General features: G+C 37.4%; 1 protein-coding gene across 2 annotated transcripts; it reads left to right on the forward strand.

Annotated features, from left to right (window-relative positions):
* The first annotated feature begins 696 nt into the window (after positions 1–696).
* lmo4a (LIM domain only 4a) lies at positions 697–21,576 on the forward strand. 2 transcript variants are annotated; one of them, XM_056458021.1, is made up of 6 exons: positions 697–1,062; positions 4,382–4,808; positions 8,246–8,491; positions 13,082–13,178; positions 17,373–17,531; positions 19,637–21,576. In XM_056458021.1, exons 3-6 carry the CDS (start codon positions 8,253–8,255, stop codon positions 19,643–19,645), a joined length of 504 nt encoding a protein of 167 aa, XP_056313996.1. In that variant the 5' UTR covers positions 697–1,062; positions 4,382–4,808; positions 8,246–8,252; the 3' UTR covers positions 19,646–21,576. The 2 variants fall into 2 exon arrangements, with proteins under 2 accessions (XP_056313996.1, XP_056313995.1); XM_056458020.1 differs by lacking the exon at positions 4,382–4,808 and having other exon boundaries at positions 19,637–21,575.
* Positions 21,577–22,178: the final 602 nt, after the last annotated feature.

The following is a 22,178-nucleotide window of genomic DNA, read 5'->3' on the forward strand; positions in this document are numbered from 1 at the left end:
TCACATTATGCTATTACCATTAGCAGTTAAAACGAGCTTCTGCCTCGCAGGTGTGTTTAGCAGTTAACACAACAGAACATTGTGGTAGCAGTGCCTGTAAAGAGAGAGGCCAAGGCCAGTTCATTTAAGCCTGTAATGGTAAATCAAGGCAAATTGGACAGTATTGCATTGGTTAAATAAAGATTTACGGCGCCAGAGGTAATTGGCTTTCCATCTTGGCCAGATGTTCGCAGCTTCCATCGTGCCGAGAGACGAAGCAAATATAAGGTGAGAGCACGTGCTAGTGCTCAATTTAACAGCTGCCTGTTTGCCTCTCGCGTGAACACATCTGTTATTAGGACGGCTCTCTTTTTGCATCTATTGTCGGTTTATTTGTACTCTAGATTAATGCTATATAAAAAAAATCTCTATTTGTGTTAGCACATATTAATTAATAGAAGAAAACGTGACACGCTAACCGTGAGCAGGCTTAAATGCTGTGGATAAAGGAGGCTTTTAAATCATTTCAGCATAACTCAGCCGTGGTGATTATGAGCAATTCAAATTAGTTTCAAATGTTTAAAGTTGCCCAAACAGCAATCCATCATCCTGTCAAGCGCCACGCCCCCTCGTTGTTCATTGGCTGCGGGGGCTGCACCTATGGCACGTCACCAGAGGAGTGACTTTAAAATTTTCTCCCTGTTCGTTCATGTGTAATTTCAGCGTAAACTGACGCCAGCTATTCGGTTCTGCAGCTTGTAGGAGGTTTTAGGTTCTGTTAGAAAACGAGTGGTTATAGAATAGTATTTTTTAAGTGAACATCACAAAGATAATGTGCAATAGCGCGACTCTAACGTGAGTTTGACGGTTGTGGTTAAGCGCTTCATCAAACAGGAGGGACGATTCTGAAGTTTGCTGGAACCGAGGCACTCGGATTATCAAAAGCGCATTTTCTTCAACGGTTTTGGGGTGGATGAAGCAAAACAAGTTTCAGGACAGCCGCTTTATCACTGTTTAATACCACACAGTAACTTCTGAAGTGATTCCAGCACCCTTTGACCTTCGAGATACGTATAAATAACGGTGAGTAAAAACATCATAATAGCGTTAAACATTTAAATAATCACCAAACACTTTGAAATTCGTTTTGAGTACGTTAATGCTGGACCATCCCGTTGTTTCGATGCCTTCCCGCTTTAACTGTTTCCACACAGCTGTGTGCGTGTTCAAACACGCACATCATAACGCATGCTCGTATGAATTGTCATTGTGTTTTTTCTTTACCGCACTTTGCAGTTATTTGTCATTTTGGCGACGCTTTTATCCTAATGCTGTAAACATGTAGTGCAGTTGACTCTACTTTTATCACAAATACGTTTTCTAATGCATAACGCTGGTGTCAAAACAGCGATGTTTATAAAAACAAGCAAGTTATTAGTTGAGACAGACAAAACTATATATCGTAGATTATATTCCGTTTGATTTGGAGTTGTACGGGTGATTATTTTGCATAATATATACGCTAGACTTGACATAACTACTTCTCTGTACAGTAACTCCAACTCAATGGCTGCATCTCAAATCGTAGCAAGCTACCAACCTAAAAAAACTGGACTAAGCTGGTGTCTAGGAAAAAAAAGCAGTCTAGCAAGGAAGCACACTATGTTTTGAGACACAGCCTTGATGTGTGCTGTCACTGGAGCGGAGAATTGTGCACAATGGGGAGTTGTGCGCGGAGTGTTAATTAAAAAGAGACCCGTTTTAATGAAACGGCGAAGCGTGTAGTTATATGGCCCCAGAGCGCATTATTAAAAGAGAAGGATATACTGCTAATCTGCGGTGGTGCCAACCAGGGTTTGGTCATTTGCTCACTGGACTCGCTACTATTTTTAGAGGCTGAGAACCATAGTGTTATGCTCATTTATTTTAATTATCAGCGACTCACGCTGAGCCTGTGCGCAGTTATTTGTTCTCCTAACCGACGTGTTATGACACTAAAAATTCACAGTTACTGCATTAGTGAATTATTAAAAACGCGAAACTGTACGCGTTCTCGCGTTATTGAGTTTCTATGGTGACCGCGCGGGGACTTCTCCACAATCGTTCCGCCCAACAAAAGGAAAAGTTGAGACGCAACTGTAAAACATAATAGTGTTTTTAAGTCTCCTACACCATTAGGCTTGTTATTGATGATATGTGATTTGTCTTGTGGTGTAGAGCCATCATTTGCTCCGTCAAGCCGACACCAATCCATCAGTCTGCGCTCGGACAGCGACGGTATTGTGTTTCTCTTCATTAGCTTCTGTTTTTGCCTCTTATTTCATCAATCAGCCCGTTAGTCGAGTGGAACTGAACGAGCCTCCCCCTCTCTGACCTTTCTGATGACAGCGTTTAAATAACGAGAGAGAAAGAGAAGAGTTTGGTTTATTTCCAGAGTAACTTCTCACTTTGAAACTAACAGTACTTGTGTTGACTTCTTCAGTGCATTCATACGTTTAGGTCAAGGGTGCCCAATCTTTTTCTGATAAGGCGCCAAAAACCAACCTTGATTGAGAGCTGTGGGCCGAAATTAAATATACCAAACCGTAATACATGAAATTTGCTCATTTGTTTGTTAATTATTTAAAAATAACTTGAAAAGGTTGCTTTAAAACATATTAATTGATGACACAGTGTAATTTGTAACATTTTATTATCAACTTATTATAATAAAAACATAAACAATCCTATTTATAACACAATGGTGCTCAATACTGAATACACCAGTTGAGCTGCTCCTGCCTTTGCCTTGATTTGCTCACTGATGTCTGGTGCATTGTCTTCTATCTGTCAAGTGACAGTATTTACATTTTATAAGTCTGATTCATATGAAACATTTCATTTTAGTTGGCTTTTTAGTAGCTCCTCAATTAAACAAACAAACAAACAAAAAAGGGTATACAGTAAATAAATTCAAAAGGACGATCTCTGCCAAAGGCATTTGCCCCAACCATCTCCCTCCATCTTATTCAGATGAGATGGTGGGTCAAACCAAAGGTTACCATCGGCCAACTTTGGTCCACAGGCCCTACTTTGGGAACCTCTGGTTTAGGGGAAAAACATGAATACTCGACTCAAAACATCAGCTTTTTGCATATTTCTATGCATTACAACTTTAAAGTTGCTCATTATGCTAAGATGGCCTTCTTTAAATGGGTCAAAAATAATCTGCAGAGCTTTTATGACAAAAAAATATGTTCAATCTACACCTGTTTGCTTATAAATTACCCATTTTTTGCTTTAACTTAGCGGTGACCTTTAAATAAATTTGCACTTCTCTTAAACAGTACATTTGCCATATTTTGCTTTCCTTTTAAGTCAGGAATTGGTCACAACAAAGATATAGGCCTATAGCGAGACAAACTCCTGGTACCTTGTGATAAGACACTACATTAAACCTCATAGCTTTAAAAAGGTTGTCGCCAAACGTTTCCAGTGAAGGATTAACTTACCTAAGTTATTAGAGGGATAATGTAATTGTTCTGTATTGAAACAGCCATGCCTCAAAGCCTGTGATATTCCCCCAGGGTCCCATTCGGCAGCATTGTCTCACTCACTCTCAGGTCTGCAGGAAAGGGATGATTAAAAAATGGGGGATTTGCATTTTCATGAAATTAACTGTTCCAAAGTTATTTGGCATCCTGCTTTAGAAAGGCGCTTCTGCAGGTGTGCAGGAATGACAATGTATGGTGCTTGTTACCGGTGTCAGTTATGGAGAAAAGGTCCTGAGGCGAAATCTGTTTGTGTAGGAGCGCTGAATAAATTTGCTTTTGGTTCGGGTTTATAATCTTGTACAGCTGGTCCCAACGTATTTAATAAGATATCAGACCCACAGTTCATGTAAGACTTACAAATATGACCAACTCTGACTTGACAATGAAAAGATTAGAGCCGAGGGTGTTGGAAATTGGTTTAAACTGGTGCCTGGCAAATTCGCCAATAAAATTCAGGCATGTAGGTTCATGTTAGTTTCAGGATACTCAAAGTGTCACTCAAACGGTTTGAGGAGGAAATGCTAAGCCAGCTGTCTAAGCATTGTAGTAAACCTGCTAGGCTAGTTTTAGCATAGAAGGTGGGAAGATGTGAATTACACGTGCACAAGATATCCTGTTTATTTTTCTGCTGAATACTGATTTTTATGTTTCATGTTAAAAAAAGCTGTTCCATAAATTCACAGCTGAATATAAACTCTCATGAAGTGCTTTTATTGTCAGCGTCATTTAACATTGAAATGGACAGTTTCTGCCGAATGTAAAATTGTCATCGTTTAATCGCGATATGTCTTTTGTTAGCCTGTGGTATTTTAAAAGTATCGACAATTTTGTTTGACAATGATAACAAATGTTTATTTCTTGGGTCCTAGGAGCCTAAGTTACCTGTTGATACTCCCGTTTGTGGGAAAGTGCGTGGCAGCCGATATCTTATGTCCGGCACAAAGCTGGGAAGACAGATAGGACCTGAGGAAAGCAGCCCCACTCATTGGAGCAAAAAAGCACAAAGAGCCTTCCTGTTGCTTTCCTCTCCTCTTTTGACCTCTGCTCGACCCTAGCAATCAACAGGGCTCAGTTGTGACCTCTAACCTGGCCTCCGTCTCCAGTCTGCTGCCGACCGACCTCTACTTCAGAACAACAGAGGGAGGAAATAACAAGTGATATAGCCTCAGCCAGATGTCCGAAGCCTCTTCCTTACATTGCTGCTGCCTCTCCAAAAGGAGAAAACTGCACCGTCTGCCCCACACAGGATTTTGCTGAGGGTCTCTGAATACAGCAGAGAAGCTCTCATTTGTGTCTGTAAGGACAACATTGTGGCTATACAAAGATATTTTTAGAAATGAAATGTGCAAGCGTTTCCTTGTGCGTTTGAGCATATGTACTGCACCGCAGGTCTAAACGTTCTGCTTAGTTGGACGTTACTCTGACCTTCCCAAACCACAGCCTTCATGCTTATTTTAGACAATGTTAGAAAAGGTAATATGTTGGCCTGAAGCTAGACATCATAAAACTCTACTAGTGTGTGTGGTGACGATGGTTTGTGGTTGCACTGAATTCATCCTTCTGGAACTGCATAAGGCTGTTTATTGAGAGCGGGAATAGTTTGCTTGCTCGCAGGGAAATGGCTGGTGAACAGTAACTCGTCAAGGGAATACACTCATCATAAGTGAAAACATGCTCGAACTGAAATCATCAGACAGGGAATGACAAATCAGTTGCACTTTCAATTGGAAAACATCATTAACAGTGGTTAGTGTCATGATTGAGTTCCCGTGTCTGTTGAAAGCTGTTTACCACAAGGCATTCCAACTACAATCTAGGACCTATCATTAAAAGCAGTACATCGGAGTTCCATTTCTTAACTATTTTAGTTTACATGGTACAATGAGTACCTGGAACCTCATGGAGATAAGGACAGGCGATTCTAAATTAGTGCGTATATTTGAGATGCTATATAGATGTGACGCCTGTTCTCGGATCAGCACTCACTCTCTGAAATTGCAGACTCTGAAAGAGAACAGACTTTAGTTTCTGTCCTTATGGTTCCAGTTAGTGCCATTTGAGAGCCGCACTGCCTCCAGCTGGGCTTGATCTCTACTCGTATTTGCAATGAAAGTTCTGGAAATGAGATGTAGATATAAACTGATGATGTTAAGGCAGATATAAAAATCTGTGGACTACATCATTTCCATAGAATTGCCTGCAGCATGAGTTTTATTATAGTTCTGTGGTAATAACATTGCACTTTTTCTTTTTTCAACTTTAAGTGTAACTTCTTGAGTTGTTTCATAACACCATTGCGCTTATACATAGACTTGTCATGATATCTATTTTTTGTGGTACGATATATAGCTATACAGATGTTATTGTCATTTTAAGACCATCTTGACACTATAATAGCATCATAATGCAAGTACACTCCTCCAAAGAGCACATCATATTTTATTCTTAAGAATATTTCATTTAATTATAGTCATTTTAGCAATTTAATAATTAGGCATTGGAGTCGGAATGTGAAAACCGATACCCTAAACAAATAAATAAATAATAATAAATGTTAACAAAAATGGTAAAAAGAACTAGAAAAAAAGAAACATCTATTTTCAGTCATCAGACACTCACATGAAAATATACTGTAGTAATTTATAGTAAATACTTTAGTTTTTTTTTTTTTACCATACTGACACCTCCAATAGAAAGACATATTGCACAATCAGCTAAAATGTGGTTAAAATTGATTTTTATGTATGGGCGATATATATTGCGTCACCAAAAATTATTGAGGACACTGTTGAACTACACTGTTCCTATTGAACTACACTGTTCCTATTTACTGTGACCTTTTATGTGAAGCTGCTTTGACACAATCTACATTGTATAAGCGCTATACAAATAAAGGTGAATTGAATTGAATTGACATGTCCATCTGTTGTGCGATAAGTCAATATATTGATTGTGACTGGCCTACTTTTTTTTGGCCGATAACTCTTAAGATTTGGAGGCAGATAACCGATATATTAGCCAATATAAATATTTCAAAATGTTATATTTTTATACAGTCAACTACTGATTTTATTTTAAAAACCTCATAAAAGTTTGAACTGATCATAGAAAAGGCCACTCAAAGCAAAAAAAAGCAATAATTTGAAAATTGCAATGTGATTATAGACCTATACTCAAGATATATAACTATACTCAAGATACCAAAAATAATATGTCTTTTCTTTGCATAGCAAAGACTGTTGCATAAAAATAATAGGTTAAATAACAAAATGGGATTTAATTAACAAACAAGTAAAATAAATATGTATTAAATAAAATGAAAATGAAAGAACTAAGAACTGAAACCAGCCCAAATGTTCTTGAATTAAATTTGTTACAGTAATGCCCATATGTACAAAATATGTAATGTCCAAAAAAGCGCTTTGAGAGGTGTTTTGACAGTTCAGAGTCCTCATACACCAATTAAAACCAAAATACACAGTGACACTCTTTCAAACTTATCTACAATGATGAGGAATATGGTTACTTACAGAGTTATTAGCGCACATGCAAGAAAGGACAAACCTTGAAGGAATAAACAATGTGAGAAAAGCTCCGTTATAGTGCACTGGACAAGTCTGAACATGTTCGACCACGCATGCGCAAAGCAGGCAGTTCTGTACAATTACGTAATCTATTGGCTTAACGATATCGACCTAATTTTGACATGGACCGATAACAATAACATAAAAAAAGCATTTATCTGCTAATAACGATATGGCCGCCGATATATCGTGTAACGCTATTTTGAATGCATGTACTTACACCAATACAGTTCGATGTGGTGTTTTGTATTGTTACTAACTGCTATTAATAAAATGCCATATTTACAATTTTCTTATAGATTTGTTTAGCATTCCTTGGTCATCTTATAAGTGTTTATCATTTATTAATTTCAGTGGAATCTGGGTTTAGTATGAAGAGAACATTGTTATCTGAATAGGCCTTGTGTACCTCTGTATTCTTGACACTCTGCCAAGAGTGCTTAAGGAAGTTTCTTTCGCTTTTGTTGCTATTTATGTTGGATACAGTTAGGGGAAGGATCAGTGGTATGGGTAGGATTAGGTTTAAGGATTGGTTATGTGGTAGTTCAGTGCAATTACAGATAATTTACAGAATAATTACAGCTCTAATTAAAATCAAGTAATAGATGTACAGTATCTGCCTTATAACTGCAGGGTATCAAACTGATTCATTTAAATGTTAGCACACAGTAACTGTTGACACTTAATATAGTCCTGGCAAACAGTTAAAAACAACATTGTGCAACCATACTGTGTATTCTGGGAAACTAACCACCGGCATAGTAGTGTAAACACAAGACTACTACAGTTCATTTGAAAATAAAGTACCACTAAATCAGTTCTTTTCCTGTTCTTGCTCACCGTCATGTGCTGTACAAAATTGTTTATATTATGTAGCAATGTGTTATAATGCAATTTGGTCAGTCAGCAGTTTTATGCTTATTTTTACTCATCTCTGGATGAGGACATTGAAAATGAAATTAGCAACATGGGGAGAAATATATCTGTCCCATTATTCTGCTATTATGGTCTCTAAGGATGAGGAGAATGTATTATGGTGATTTATTTGAAGAGGTTTGGGGGAGCATCTCTAATGGCTGATCTTCTGATAGTGCTGGAACTTTGCCTCTGGATCTGCTGATTTACGAGCGTCTTCTCTCTGTCCCGCAGGCAGGCGATGGTGAACAGTCGCGTGGAAAGCTCCGCGGTTGCGGTAACAGGAGGCAGTGGCGGGGCAGTGCGCTCCTGTGCTGGATGCGGTGGTCGGATATCGGATCGCTTTCTGCTCTTCTCCATGGATCGGTACTGGCATACGCGCTGCCTCAAGTGCTCCTGCTGCCAGGCTCAGCTGGGAGAGATCGGCAGCACCTGCTTCAGCAAAGGAGGGATGATCCTCTGCAGGAACGATTACATCAGGTACTAAAAGAAACACGCAGTTGGGGGATTTGGGGAGACTGATGTAGAAAATGCTGAGTAAGAGTGAATAAATGATGTTCTCGGTTACAGAATCAGTCATAACATTACACAAGGAGGACAGGAAATCTGTGCATGGACTTGACTCAAAAACTAATAAATAATTTCTTTGTCTCATGATGTTTATCTTTGTTTTATATAATTGTACATATATATAAATCCTTAAAAAATTAATTAGGGCAATAAGTTAACAAAAATGGTGTTAAATATGTAGGATATTCACAAAATTTATTATTATATATTTTTTGCCCAAACTGAAAACTAAAAGCCAGTACATGCCCACCTGGGAAAGTTTTTCAAACATTTAAATCTGAGTGGTTTTTACAGTCAGTGATGACACCTTGACCATTCCATATACACACCTATGGCTATTACTAAAGTAATTACATGTAACAAAAAGGGTGCTGTTGTTACAGTGTAACTATTTATTTATATAAGTTATAATAATGCATTGTATGTGCTTACTACATGGTTAAGGCTAGGTATATATAACTAACTTATTCTTTTCGGCTTAGTCTCTTTATTAATCAGGGGTTGCCACAGCGGAATGAACCGCCAACTTATCCAGCATATGTTCTAAACAGCGGATGCCCTTCCAGCTGCAACCCAGCACCTGGAAACATCCATACACTCATTCACATACATACAAGTCTGTGGGGGAAACCGAAGCACCTGAAAGAAACCCGCAAGAACATGCAAACTCCACACAGAAATGCCAACTGACCCAGCCGAGGCTCGAACCAGTGACCTTCTTGCTGTGAGGCGACAGTGCTACCCACTGCACCACCACGCCACTCACTATATAATTAACTGTTAATCATAATTAATTGTAATTACAAAGATTATAAAAGGCGTTACAGGGAGACTTTATAATAAAGTCTTACAAAATAAAGTATTACCATTGTAATGGTTCTTATTTTTTTCTGAAAATAGCAGATTATATCATGATAAATGTGGAACATGGTCTGTCATAAGGTCATCTTTTGGAACTGACAAGACATTTAATAATAGGTTACTACATGAATTGTAACAGGACCAGAAAAGTTGAGCGATCATGACAGGAAGTGTGTGGGTGCTTATAACATGGCATCTGGAGCAGCCATATTCCTCAAAGACTCCCCACATGTTTTTCATGTGCTGTACAGTGCTTTAGACTCAAACCACAGTCAATGATTAAATGAATACTCTAGTCAGAATTGTCATTCTGTCATAAATTTTGACCAGTATACAAAACAACCGTAACCTTGTTTTCCAAACTCTAAAAACCATTCGTTTATTTTAATGGCGTTTTTCACTGGGGTCTATGATTGCTTGTATGTCTGTATGATGATTACATAGCTCTTTGATTGAATTTGGCCTCTATTCCCTTGTATATTTTGGGCTGAAGGCTCCAGAGGTGAGGAGATTAGATTTGTTTATAATCGCTGAGGCTTTGAAATTGACCTCTGTGTGTTTGGATGTGTGCAGTGATGCATTGGTCCATGACGGCACGCCATTGTTGCCTGTTAGACCCACACTGGTCTGTTTGGACCTAAACCAGGGATATCTAACTATTTGGCATTGCCACACAGATGTGTGTGCGTGTGTGCGTGTGTGCGTGTGTGCGTGTGTGCGTGTGTGTGTGCGTGTGTGCGTGTGTGCGTGTGTGCGTGTGTGCGTGTGTGCGTGTGTGTGTGTGTGTGTGTGTGTGTGTGTGTGTGTGTGTGTGTGTGTGTGTGTGTGTGTGCGCGCGCATGTGTGTGTGTTTGCTGTAGAAGTGCCAGAGATGGCTGCTCAAAAGTCAAACAATCTCACACACCCAAAAAAAGGAAAGAAAGAGTGCCGACCTGGTATAAAAGTAAATTACTCCGCTAACTGGAAATGTACATAGTATTTGACATAACAGAAATAAATGTAAAATAATTATTATAGTACATATAAAAACGTATTAATATTAATACATGTAATAGTTTACAAACTCATTAAATATACAAATTATTTGTATTATTATTTCTCTTATAATTTATACATTTGGAGTATTATACATTTTAGATTGATATGAACAAAATTTTTGTAAAAATTAGCCCAGTAAATAATAATTACTACTGTTAATTCATTTTGTATTCATGTTGTTTTTATTATTTATTATTATTAAAATTATGAACTGCTTAAATTGTAAAATTATATATTTTATTGTAGTAGTAATAATAATAATAATAATAATCATTGTCATTAAATACATTCAAAGGCTTAAAATATACTTTGAAATTACTTTTTTTTTTTTTTTTTTTTTGCCAAAATTGTCAAAATTCTTGTCCATTTAAATGTAATATCTATATGCAGTTTTTATGGCTGATTGTAGTTTGTACTAGGGCTGCACAATATTGGAAAAATCTGATATTTTGATAATCTGAAATATACTACAATAAGAATACACCGCCATGAATGAATGAACAGCCAACTTAAAACAGCATATGTTTTACACAGAGGATGCCCTTCCAGCTGCAACTCAGTACTGGGAAACATCCATACACACTCACAAGCACACATACATTATGGCCAATTTACTTTATTCAATTCGCCTGCAGCGCATGTCTTTAGACTGTGGGGGAAACTGGAGCACCCGGAAGAAACCCACGTGAACACGGGGAGAACTTGCAAACTCAACACAGAAATGCCAACTGACCCAGCTGGTACTAGAACCAGTGTCCTTTTTGCTGTGAGGTGACAGTGCTAAGCACTGAGCCACCGTGTCTCCCATAAAGCTAAATAAATAAATGAAATAAACAGTGCTTTGATTTTTCTGTGGACTCAAACAGTATTCAGTACAGAACTTGAATAATCAAATGTGAAATAGTCATCTTGATTGAATAAAAATGATCCAGTAAAATACGGTATAATTTCCTGTGCCTGACTTCTTTAAACTCTTAAAGAGAAATGCTCACACAGTCACAAACCTTAAAGACACAGACAAATGATAAACCTTTACTCCCTTTGTTATACTCAAAAGTCTCATGTATTCTGAACTACGTTCAACTATTATTCTAACTCCTGGTCAGCTATAACACCAACTCTTTGCACATCCTGTTATGTGACTATTACAGATGCGCATAATGCGATGTCGATGCGGAAACGATATATTGTGCGACCATAGTTTGATCCACAAAAACATTATTTCCCAACATAAACTTATTTCCCATGTATTCCCTATCTTTGCCATTTTTTTGACTGCAAACATCCCAAGTGTTCCTTTTTCCAAATCACATCTATTTTCTCCACAAATCTAATGCGACAGAATTGACCAAGCGTCATCCCATTCTAATGAAGCAAAAAATGTCTATTCAAAACATTACTATTTAAAGAAGAAAATTGAAAAGGAAAAACTGAAGCTTCCCACAGGGTTAAGAGAAAAGAAGTGGCTAATGATCTACACCATATAATCAGTTCTTGTTTTATGACAACTTTGGATTATATAATGACTTGAATGAGGAAGGGACACTTTTTTTTCCTTTTACAGCACTCAGCACATGTTCGACATGTCAAGGGTGGTCTCTAGGATATTTCCTTAAAGAGTGCATGTAAGGTGTACTCAATCTGCAGTGTATTAAATATGTATAATACAGCTAATCAAAAGGGCAGAGCTTCATTACCAAATGACACAGCGTGGAGCCTGAGGTCTGATAAAAGTAGGGTGCATTAATTAGGGAGAACAGGGCTCCTTTCTGCCGTCTCTTATTAAATTACTGTTTGGATTAAGATCAAAAATTCATTACTGCGAGCAGTCAGAGCTGGGACAGTGATAACGGAGGAGGGGTTGAGAGAGAAAGAGGCCATGGAGAAGAGGAGAAAGTGAGGCGCTGAGAATTAGCTGCCAAACCGATCTGCTTACCGTCACAATAAAGACCCCAGAGAGGGAGCGGAAGAAATGTTTCCTACTGAAACATGACTGTGACACGGGGGTGGGGGCTCCAGGTGTTCTGAATGAAAACAACTTGTTTGTGTGTATGCAACGTGTGTGTGTGTATGTTGCATGTTGTTTGTGTGCATCTGGGTTTTATCTCTATACTACCGAGTTTGTAGATGCATTTTTTTTCTTTCAGCTCATCAAGAGCACGACTTGAACTCATTTGAGTGTTCTCCTAAAATTGCCCATAACAACCTCAAGCTCAGGCAGCGGAGTAATCAAGTGCTCCCTAATTAGGAGCCAAGGGTGGATCAGAGGCTCCTATAGCCACCCCCCACCCATTGCCACCAATTACACTGCCACTCCAGATTAGCTGATAGGCTGCAGTCTAGGACTAGAGGGGCTTTGGTGCCCTGCCATCTAAGCCACGCATACACAAACACACACATAGCAAAACGCTCCAACTTCAAGACATAGAAATGAAATTTCCTTTGAGTGCAGTGCAAAGAAGTAGATCATTTTCATCCTTTAAATGAGAATGCCACTCATTTTGGGCGTTATAAATCATGTCGACTTATTTACAACTGCTCTGTTGTAACTTCTGTATTCATGTTGAAACTAATTGTTGTTTTTCCCCTTCAACAATGCAGGTTGTTTGGTCACAGTGGAGCTTGCAGTGCATGTGGACAGTCTATTCCTGCCAGTGAGATGGTGATGAGGGCCCAGGGTAATGTCTATCATCTAAAGGTGAGCCACAGTGTCCACACAAAAAAACAGACTTCTAAAAGTTTCATCTGTGCGTGTTTTTTTTTCTTTCTGAGCTTTAAATTTTTAAACAAAACACAACTCAATCTTCTGCTGAAAAGACTTTGTGTCGAACTTCACCTAACATTTCAACCAGTTTGCATGTGTTCATATTTGGCAGGTTTGATTTGACACTAAACCGTTATATGATCGTAACAAACCAAAGACCTTTAAATAAAACAAAACGGGACATGATGTTACAAGATGTGACCACAAAAAGGACAGAATGCTCTAGCTTACATTTTTTTTATGGTCATAGCTGCACTTTCTTGTAGGAGATCTGTGTGTGTGACAGGGAAATTCCTGGTGATGTTTTGACCTGTTTATACATTTATAAACTCTTCATTAGTTTGCAACTTATAAACGGTATCGCATGCACACAGTCAGCAAACATGTTTAGCCCAGCACACAGCATTGTTTTGGATGTTTGTTTAGTTGATCTCAAGTAAGCCTTTTTTCGTTGTTTTAGGTTTAATTTTTAACCCTTTCATGTGTACGATCACACCGGTGTGATCAGCCTTGGCTGGTCCCTGAAGTGTACGATCACGCTGGAATTATTGGAAGGTTCAGAGTGCACGTCATCAACTGCTAAAATTCAAGTCTGATGGTGCGCGCTGATGCACAGAAGAGGTGCGCAGCGCTTATCATATCACGATTTATCCGTGCTTTCAAACACATAACATTTATTTTAGGTTTCAGACATTCAAATACACATAACTACAAGCAAAACATACCACTTAAAGTTCGTAAAATGCATGCGAATGTCTATGGATACGGCAATAATAATTATTTCTCAATATAACTGGATGATGTGCTTTGTTTACATAAGATACACACTGTTTATGTTGCTAAAATCTATTTCTATATTTCTCTCCCAGATAAACAGTTGCTTGCCTTCATGTATTTCCACAGAAAATTATGAATAAACAAATATTCAGCATAACGACGTAAATCCAGCAGCTCGGATCTCTCCTGCAGGTGTTGCTAGAAGGGATACAGCTGCGATCAACAAGAAGTATTAATCATATGTATTAAATGAGCTATTAATTGTATTTTATTAGCGTCCACCCAAGGGTTGGGCTATGTCGAGCAATTTGGCATTGTACGATGTCTAATATGAAAATTCGTGATGGACGATGGCATCATTGTCAGTGAATTAATTATTTATGAATAATTAATTATTTATGAATAATTAATTAAGTCATAACGAATTAATTATTTGTAGCCTACTGTTTCAACTACCTGACCCGTATGGTCTTTGTTTTACCCGTAACCAAATCATAAATAAATAAAGATAAGTTACACACAAATTACCACCTGTCAATCACTTATCGCGGGACTCTGGCATGAATAGGCAGAGTGATGTGTGTCGTTATAATGGCGTCGACAAACTTGGTTGGTAAAACAGTATCTGAGGTTTCGCTAAAGTTACTAAGCACAAGTGTGAAAGAGACTGAAGCAGTGTACTGACCCGCTGACTGCCTGGACCTGCTATCTCCAGCGCATGAGTTTGTGTGTGTGTGTGTGTGTGTGTGTATGTGTCTGTGTCTGTCTGTCTGTCTGGTCACGTGATGTGTATTTTCAGCGGTAATGTGGATGGAGGGCTGTTCAGAAATGCTAGTTGAAACGCCAGAGTGGATGTGGATCATTTACATTCTAAAATTCCATTAAAAAACTAACACGTATTAGTGCAAGTGGGGCCTCAGTGTGTATTTTTTTGCAAGCGGATTTGCGATGGGGGCGGGGCGGAGGATCGCAATGCCGGCTCAGCATCCTAGTATCGTCTATCGGCCCAACCCTAGTTTACCCCTACCTCAACCCTAAACCCAACCCTCATAGTAATGTAAAAATTTTATTTGTTGTATAGTGTCACAGAAATTATGCTATATTGACGCGAGTGGTCTCAGCTGTATCCCATCTAGACCGCTCTGCAGGAGAGGGTGAAGTCTAGATTGGATACAGCTGAGGATACGCGTGTCAATATAGCATAATTTAATAAAATACAATTTTAGCTTATAAAATACAGTTAATTCATGATTTAATAAATAATATAAATACTTCTCGTTAACTTCCAGTCGCTGCTGTATCCCTTCTAGCAACAATGGCAGTGCCCATTACCTATCATATAATAAATAATACAATCATTATTAACCTGTTTATAAGACAAAATATATGTTCCATTACAAATTTGATAATCGGAGTATCAGAAATTTCACAGTATAATAAGAACATTTGTCAATATTTACAAGAAAGGGCAAAAAGAAATGAAATACAACATATACATAGATCATTTGGGCGGGTGGGTCACATGATAAACTTGAAGTGTCACCATGGGAACTTTAGAATGCAATCGATTCAAAGAAACGGTCACAATTTTTTTTTATCTCATGCAAGAGGGTCAGCTGGAATATTTAAAACTCATGCATGAAAGGGTTAAAAATAACAAAGTGAATTTATGAGAAAGCAAAAACATACATTATCAAATAAGTTTCTTTCTCTTGTTTTTGTCCCAAGTTAAGAACAAAAACAACCGAACCACAAGTATGAGCACACTTTTAATCCCGGCCCCTATCTTTTTCGATAACCTGTTTCACAGGGATGCACTTCACGATATCCAAGAATAGATCTGAATACTTCCATGATGTTTTTACCTGAGGCTAAGATGGTTTCTTGTGTAATATAATATAGTAGTCATAAAACTTAACTGTCTATACAAATTTGATAAACACTATAATTATTTTTCCATTCTGGACTTAAAATACAGTGTAATGCATGAGGCAGAAGAACAAAACGATTGTACTACCCTACACAGTAATGCGACTAGCTTCAGAAATTTCACACTGTTGAATCTGAAAAAAGATGAGCCAAGCCTGTCAGTCTGTCACAGGAGACCTTATTAACTACATTAGGACTATTTGTGGTTACTGCATTTGGTTTTAAATGACATCACGTTGTCATTCAGAATTACATTGCAAAAAATAAAAGACTTATGCAACATTCTAACTTGTATAGTTGCAATTTCTTAACCAGTCTCAAACATGAGGGAAATTTTGTACATTGCAATAACCTAATTCCCTTCGACATTGCCATGTAAACCAGCAGGATTTGCTCAACATAAGCTTGAGACAAAGTTTTATTGTCAGATTTATGACATTTTATTGTATTGCAGCTCCCTCGAGGCTGAAAAGTTGTAAGATTAGAATATGTGATTCTAGCAAAACAATGGCCTGGCTCCACATCCCATGTCTCCAGAGTGAGAATTTAAGGAATTAACATATGCGATTTTCCTTAATGTTTTCTTATCATCTAGTTGTAATGAAAACATCTGTAAAGACCTGAAGTAGCCTCTTTTTTGGGGAAGCATGTTTTTTTTCAATGAATTGTCAGGTGAAGTCTTGCAGTTATTGAACTATCAGGATATCAGGATGGTCTCATGAGACCTACCGAAACTCATCAACTAACCGTTTTCCCAACTGCGCCACACATTCCTCCTTAATTATAGTGGTGTAGGTGTCAACCTGTCTTAATAATATTTGATGGAAAAAGGAAACCATTCCCTGATTAAGCTGAGTGGAGCAGTTTGGTTTCCCAGTGGTCCATGTATGCATAAGTTCTCAAAATTGGGTAACTACATCCTGACAAAATTTCTAATTTGTGAGCATCTGAAGAAATGTGAGCTTCAAGTGTAATAGACTTTTCCAAACAATGCAGATGTACCATATGTGCTGGTCTTTCAGTAGTGGGAAACTATTTATCTGATATTTCCCCTCATTTTGATGGTTCAGTAAACGAAGCCTGTAGATATTTTAAACTATTCATCCATGGATGAGTATCTTTTTTTATTTTAAACACTAACACTGGTATTTTATAATCTAAAAACCATCAGTGATCTTCCACTTAAACCAAATTCTTCCCTCTTTTGCAATTTTTTATAAGTCTGCATTCAATCCATTAAACAACCAAGTGATAGAAGTCCCTGCAATATATTTTTGATTATCCATTTCAACTGGATGCATGCCGCTATACCATAAAAATCGGTGTCATCTCAACTCCAATTGATTTCCAGCTGTAAGATTGACTTGTTTTGCTAAATGAGTTTGAATGAAAGTACATCATCGCTTGGTTTTTCTCCTCCAGTGTTTCACCTGTGCCACTTGCCGAAATCGCTTGGTTCCCGGTGACCGATTTCACTATGTCAACGGCACCATTTTTTGTGAGCATGATCGACCAGGTGGAGCTTTGCTCAGTAGTCATCTGACCCCCCTGCAGAGCAACACCCTGCTGCCCGACCAAAAGGTATGGTACAAACACTAACAACTAACTTAAAATTAAAAAAAATATGCAAACTTATTAGCACCCTGATTAGGCCTGCACGATTAATCGATTTTAAACCAAAATCACGATTTAAAGTGTGTGAAGTTTCCTCTCCTCTCTCGGCTGTTACAGCAATACTTGTGGATCAGCTGTGTTAACCACGCATTATAGACTGTAACTGCGTATCCGCGTCACTCATCGGTGAATAACGCCAGAGCCGGACTAACCGTTAAATCCAATTGCAACCCTTTCTGTTGAGTGCGAGAACACAATGACCAATCACAGGTGTTTCAGGACTCGCTCGACAATGCTCGAAAAGCCAATGAGAGATTTACATTTTATTTGATATAAGTACATGTTGTTCTGTTTATGTATTTGAGTTTGATACGTTCAAAAAGAGTGTTTTCTTTGAGCAGGTAAAATTAAAGGTACAGTTCATTTATCTGACTGCTTGTATTAAAGAACAAAATTGTATTACAAATAATATATAAATATAAATGTATTTATAAATGATGAATTTTAATTCAAGAATTCTTGTGCTGTGAAGTAAAATCTAAAATTCTGTATAGAAAGCATTGTCAACGCACTGTGAATGTCATGAAATGAATATCAATATAAATGTATATAAGGTGTATATAAATATATATATATATATATATATATATATATACAGTTGAAGTCAGAATTATTAGCCCCCCTTTTAAATTTTTTTTTTCTTTTTTTAAATATTTCGCAAATGATGTTTAACAGAGCAAGGAAATTTTCACAGTATGTCTGATCATATTTTTTCTTCTGGAGATTTTAAGGTCAAAATTATTAGCCACTTTAAGCTATATTTTTTGATAGTCTACAGAACCAACCATAATTATACAATAACTTGCCTAACCCTTACCTGCCTAGTTAACCTAATTAACCTATTTAAGCCTTTAAATGTCACTTTAAGCTGTATAGAAGTGTCTTGAACAATATCTAGTCAAATATTATTTACTGTCATCATGGCAAAGATAAAATAAATCAGTTATTAGAAATGAGTTATTAAAACTATTTTGTTTAGAAATGTGTTGAAAAAAAATCTCTCCGTTAAACAGAAATTTGGGAAAAAAAATAAACAGGGGGATTAATAATTCAGAGGGGGCTAATAACACAGACTTCAACTGTGTGTGTATAAATGTATATATTATATATAAGATTTTATATACAATTTATTAAATTGAATTTAAAATACTGTAGTTATTTTTATAATTTGTCATAACAACTGACAACTTTATTGGAAAATTAAAAAATATATATATAATAATAATTTAAATAAACAGTAGCATAGTGTAGTGTTCTTTGTGATTATGCTTGGTCTTTCTTTGGTGCTGTTAAAACTGCCACATTAAATATGCAGCTGTTTAAATGATAGTAAATCACATTTTAAATTGCAAACCGCAATTTTGATCAGATTTTTTTTCCATATCATGCAACCCTAACCCTGATATACTCAGGAGTAAAAAAAATTTAGGAGTTTAAAACAGCTTGACAAAGTGAACTTTCTAGAAACATTTACTTTGGATTATAAACACCTTCAAACTGCAGTTGGCTCACTGTGAGTGAGTGCAATAAGTAGGTGTGTGCTGAGGCTCAAAAGATTGAATTTCTTTGTTGGAGTATTCTCTGGTACATTTCCTCTAGCTTGTTTTCAAAACCACTGATAAGCTGCTTTATAAAAATAACTGTAAATATAATGTTGTAGTCATAATCGAAAGAACTATGATCTGATACTTCCTTAACAGATGTGTTCTCACAACTTTTAAATTTTAAACAAAATTTTAGTTGTATGTTTATATTATCATTGAGAGTAAATAACTTTTGACATTTACATAATCAGTTAAAATTTGCTCTCAGCAATGTGGGTGAAATCTGGATGTTTACTAACATTGTAGTTGTGATGTACTGCAGTTTACCTCTTAACTACAAATGAGAAAGAACTCAAGTGTGAGTATATTAGGGGCTTTTTTGTCACTGCTCTTCCTCAACTGGCATTATAAAGTTTGTAAATGTACCAGATAAGAGAAACTAATTGGCTACTTGATCTTGTTACACAGGTGTGCTGAGGAAACCTGGACTTATTATTTGCGGTGTGCCTTCTCTTCAAATCTTTCCTCACATCTTCCCTCCAATCTCTCCTTGTGAATGTCCACCTTCATCCAAGACCTTCTGCCCACTTCTGCGCATCCAGCCACCTTAAAAGAGTTCAGAACTACGCAAGTACTGTGAGTCACTTGTGAGACAATCACCCCTGACAAGGGAAAACGTAATCAAGTCGAAGAAAGACACAGAAGCTAAAAATGGTCATACGCACTCCCTCGTATGCGGTCTGTGTGGTTATGGCTGGGATGACCTGACCCTGAAAGCCTTAGACTCATTTTCAAGAGCAGTTCTTTAAAGCTGGCGTGATGCTCAACACCTTTTTCTTCCCCTTTGAGATGTTTCTCAAGAAATGTTGTGAACATCACTTGACATTTTGGACTACGGATGGTGATGGTTTTCACTTTATGCCCTCAAAACGACATCCATATTTCAAAAGACTTAGTTTCAGTGGTTGTTGCTTTTGTTTACAGGCCCTTTTCTTAAGTGTAAGTTTATTCCTTCCTTTTTTTTTTTGAACATGTTCTGCCGTCTTTGGTGCCTAAAAACATTTTTACTTCCGGTTTCCCCTCCATTGTCATTTACTTCCTATTAGCAAGTAATCGTACACATGCACAGTACAGATACGTGAACATGTATTGTTTGTCTACTCGAGTTTATGACATACGAAGAGCTCTTTTTGAAAGAGTCACAGTCTCATGAGGAAACGGCATGTTTTTTTTTTGTCTCCCCCCCCAAATGGTTTGGTAGAATAAATAAGTCTGTATGCATATTCTCTAATAGAGACTGCTATTCAGTGTCTGCCAAGACTTTGAGAGTATGGAGGAGATGGAGAGTAAAATTGTACATATTTCATGTGCTGTTGTGTGTTGTGTTCAGTGGTTGACCTGTTTCCTTGTGTCCCCTGTTCAAAAAGAGGGACGTTCAAAAATAAGATATCTGTAAAGGAAAAAAAAGTACTTAATTAAATAATTATAACCATCAAAAATGCAGTCTTGACGTCTCTGCTCTGCCTACATCAATATTTGATGGTTTTGGCTTCGTGTGTTGGACACTCATTGGAAGTCGAGACGGCTCTCCAATAGTCCTTGGCCAAAAAAACATGGTTCATTACCTTCCAGATTTCAACACAAACCCTTGTGTCTGCATCATTACAGAGAGTAATGAAAGGCATTTGAGCTGGCGCTTTCTCTTTCTCCTGCCGTGATTTTAGTCTGTGGATCTCGCTAAAGGGAGGTCTTGTGCATCTTTGTGAACGTCGCTACAAAATGAACGTTACATTCCCGCCCTTTTCTTTCATGTCTAGATTTCATTTACTTCTTCTAAATCTGCCTCTTTCTGATCTCATTTGCCGAGGTTTGAGAAGTTTTCTCATTATGGCATCTCTGGTAATTGCTTTTTGGCATTGAACTCCCTCGTATCTTGTTTATTTAATTAGCTAATTAAACCCATCTCTCTTTTTTCAACTACCTTTGGCCTGTAATCACAAGGTGTTCCTTCCCAATTTACTTTTACGATTAATAAAAAATGTTCCTTTCGCTCGCGTTTCTTATGAGAAAAATGGAAGCCAAGTTTGCCTCATTATGGCTGTTGGTGGATGTGGATGTGTTGGGTACGGGGTGTAAAAGCCAGCTGTGACTTTTCACATTGAAGTACTCTGTGCTCGTTTGTGGGGTATTAAAAGTCGGAGGTTAGATCACACTCAGAAATTATGCTCCGCTACGTAGGACACACTAAGTAGTTTTAAACAGATATGAATCCGTGTGTATATGGGGAAAAGACTAATAGGGGTTTTCAATGATCAAAAACTTATCGCGCATTTTTACTGTGGTTTACTGAAGACATCCATTAAAAATGTCTTCCAGTACAAAAATAGAAATAGCCTATTTTGGGCATATTTAAAGCAAGAATCACAGTGTTCAGCCCCAAAATACATATGAATTGTCATTTTTACATTTTTATACTCCAGATTTTATATAAATTATATCAGAAAAAATGTTTAGAGCAGAGTGGATTAGGGCTGTGTGATTTGGGGAAAATATCTAATTGCAATTTTCTTGCCAGATGTTGTTATTTGATTTGCGATTTTAATTTTGTAGTCAAACTTCAACTCAATAATCTGTAAGCCGTAGCAACAATTCTGTGACAGCTCTTAAAAATTACCTGGTTTTGTTTGGTGTCTCTGACTTTAAAAACGAAATGTTCCCATATTACCGACATGCTGTTTTTCTTTGATGTTAATTTGTCTATTAATGCTTCAAAAGCAGCAGATGCCATTATCCCAATTCTCCGCACTTTCCTGTTTGTTTTTTTTTTTTTTTGTGGGCATTCCACATAGTTCAGTTGTGCAATTCTGATTGGGCAGAACGACAGTGTGCTCACTCAATTGGCTAGTAAGTCTATCATACACAGACAGCAGTCATGCCTTTGCTCTGGACGGGGGAAATTAAATAATATATATATATTTCACATCACAGCCTCTTGCGATTAGCTAATTGC

This window comes from Danio aesculapii, chromosome 5 (assembly GCF_903798145.1).
Source record: "Danio aesculapii chromosome 5, fDanAes4.1, whole genome shotgun sequence".
Lineage (NCBI taxonomy): Eukaryota > Metazoa > Chordata > Actinopteri > Cypriniformes > Danionidae > Danio > Danio aesculapii.

Bases quoted from the DNA above. Each gene is read 5' to 3' on its own strand.
- lmo4a (XM_056458021.1), top strand. From the start codon at position 8,253: ATGGTGAACAGTCGCGTGGAAAGCTCCGCGGTTGCGGTAACAGGAGGC. The intron at 8,492-13,081 runs GTACTAAAAGAA...TCAACAATGCAG, and splicing joins TGCAGGAACGATTACATCAG to GTTGTTTGGTCACAGTGGAG. The intron at 13,179-17,372 runs GTGAGCCACAGT...TTTCTCCTCCAG, and splicing joins GTAATGTCTATCATCTAAAG to TGTTTCACCTGTGCCACTTG.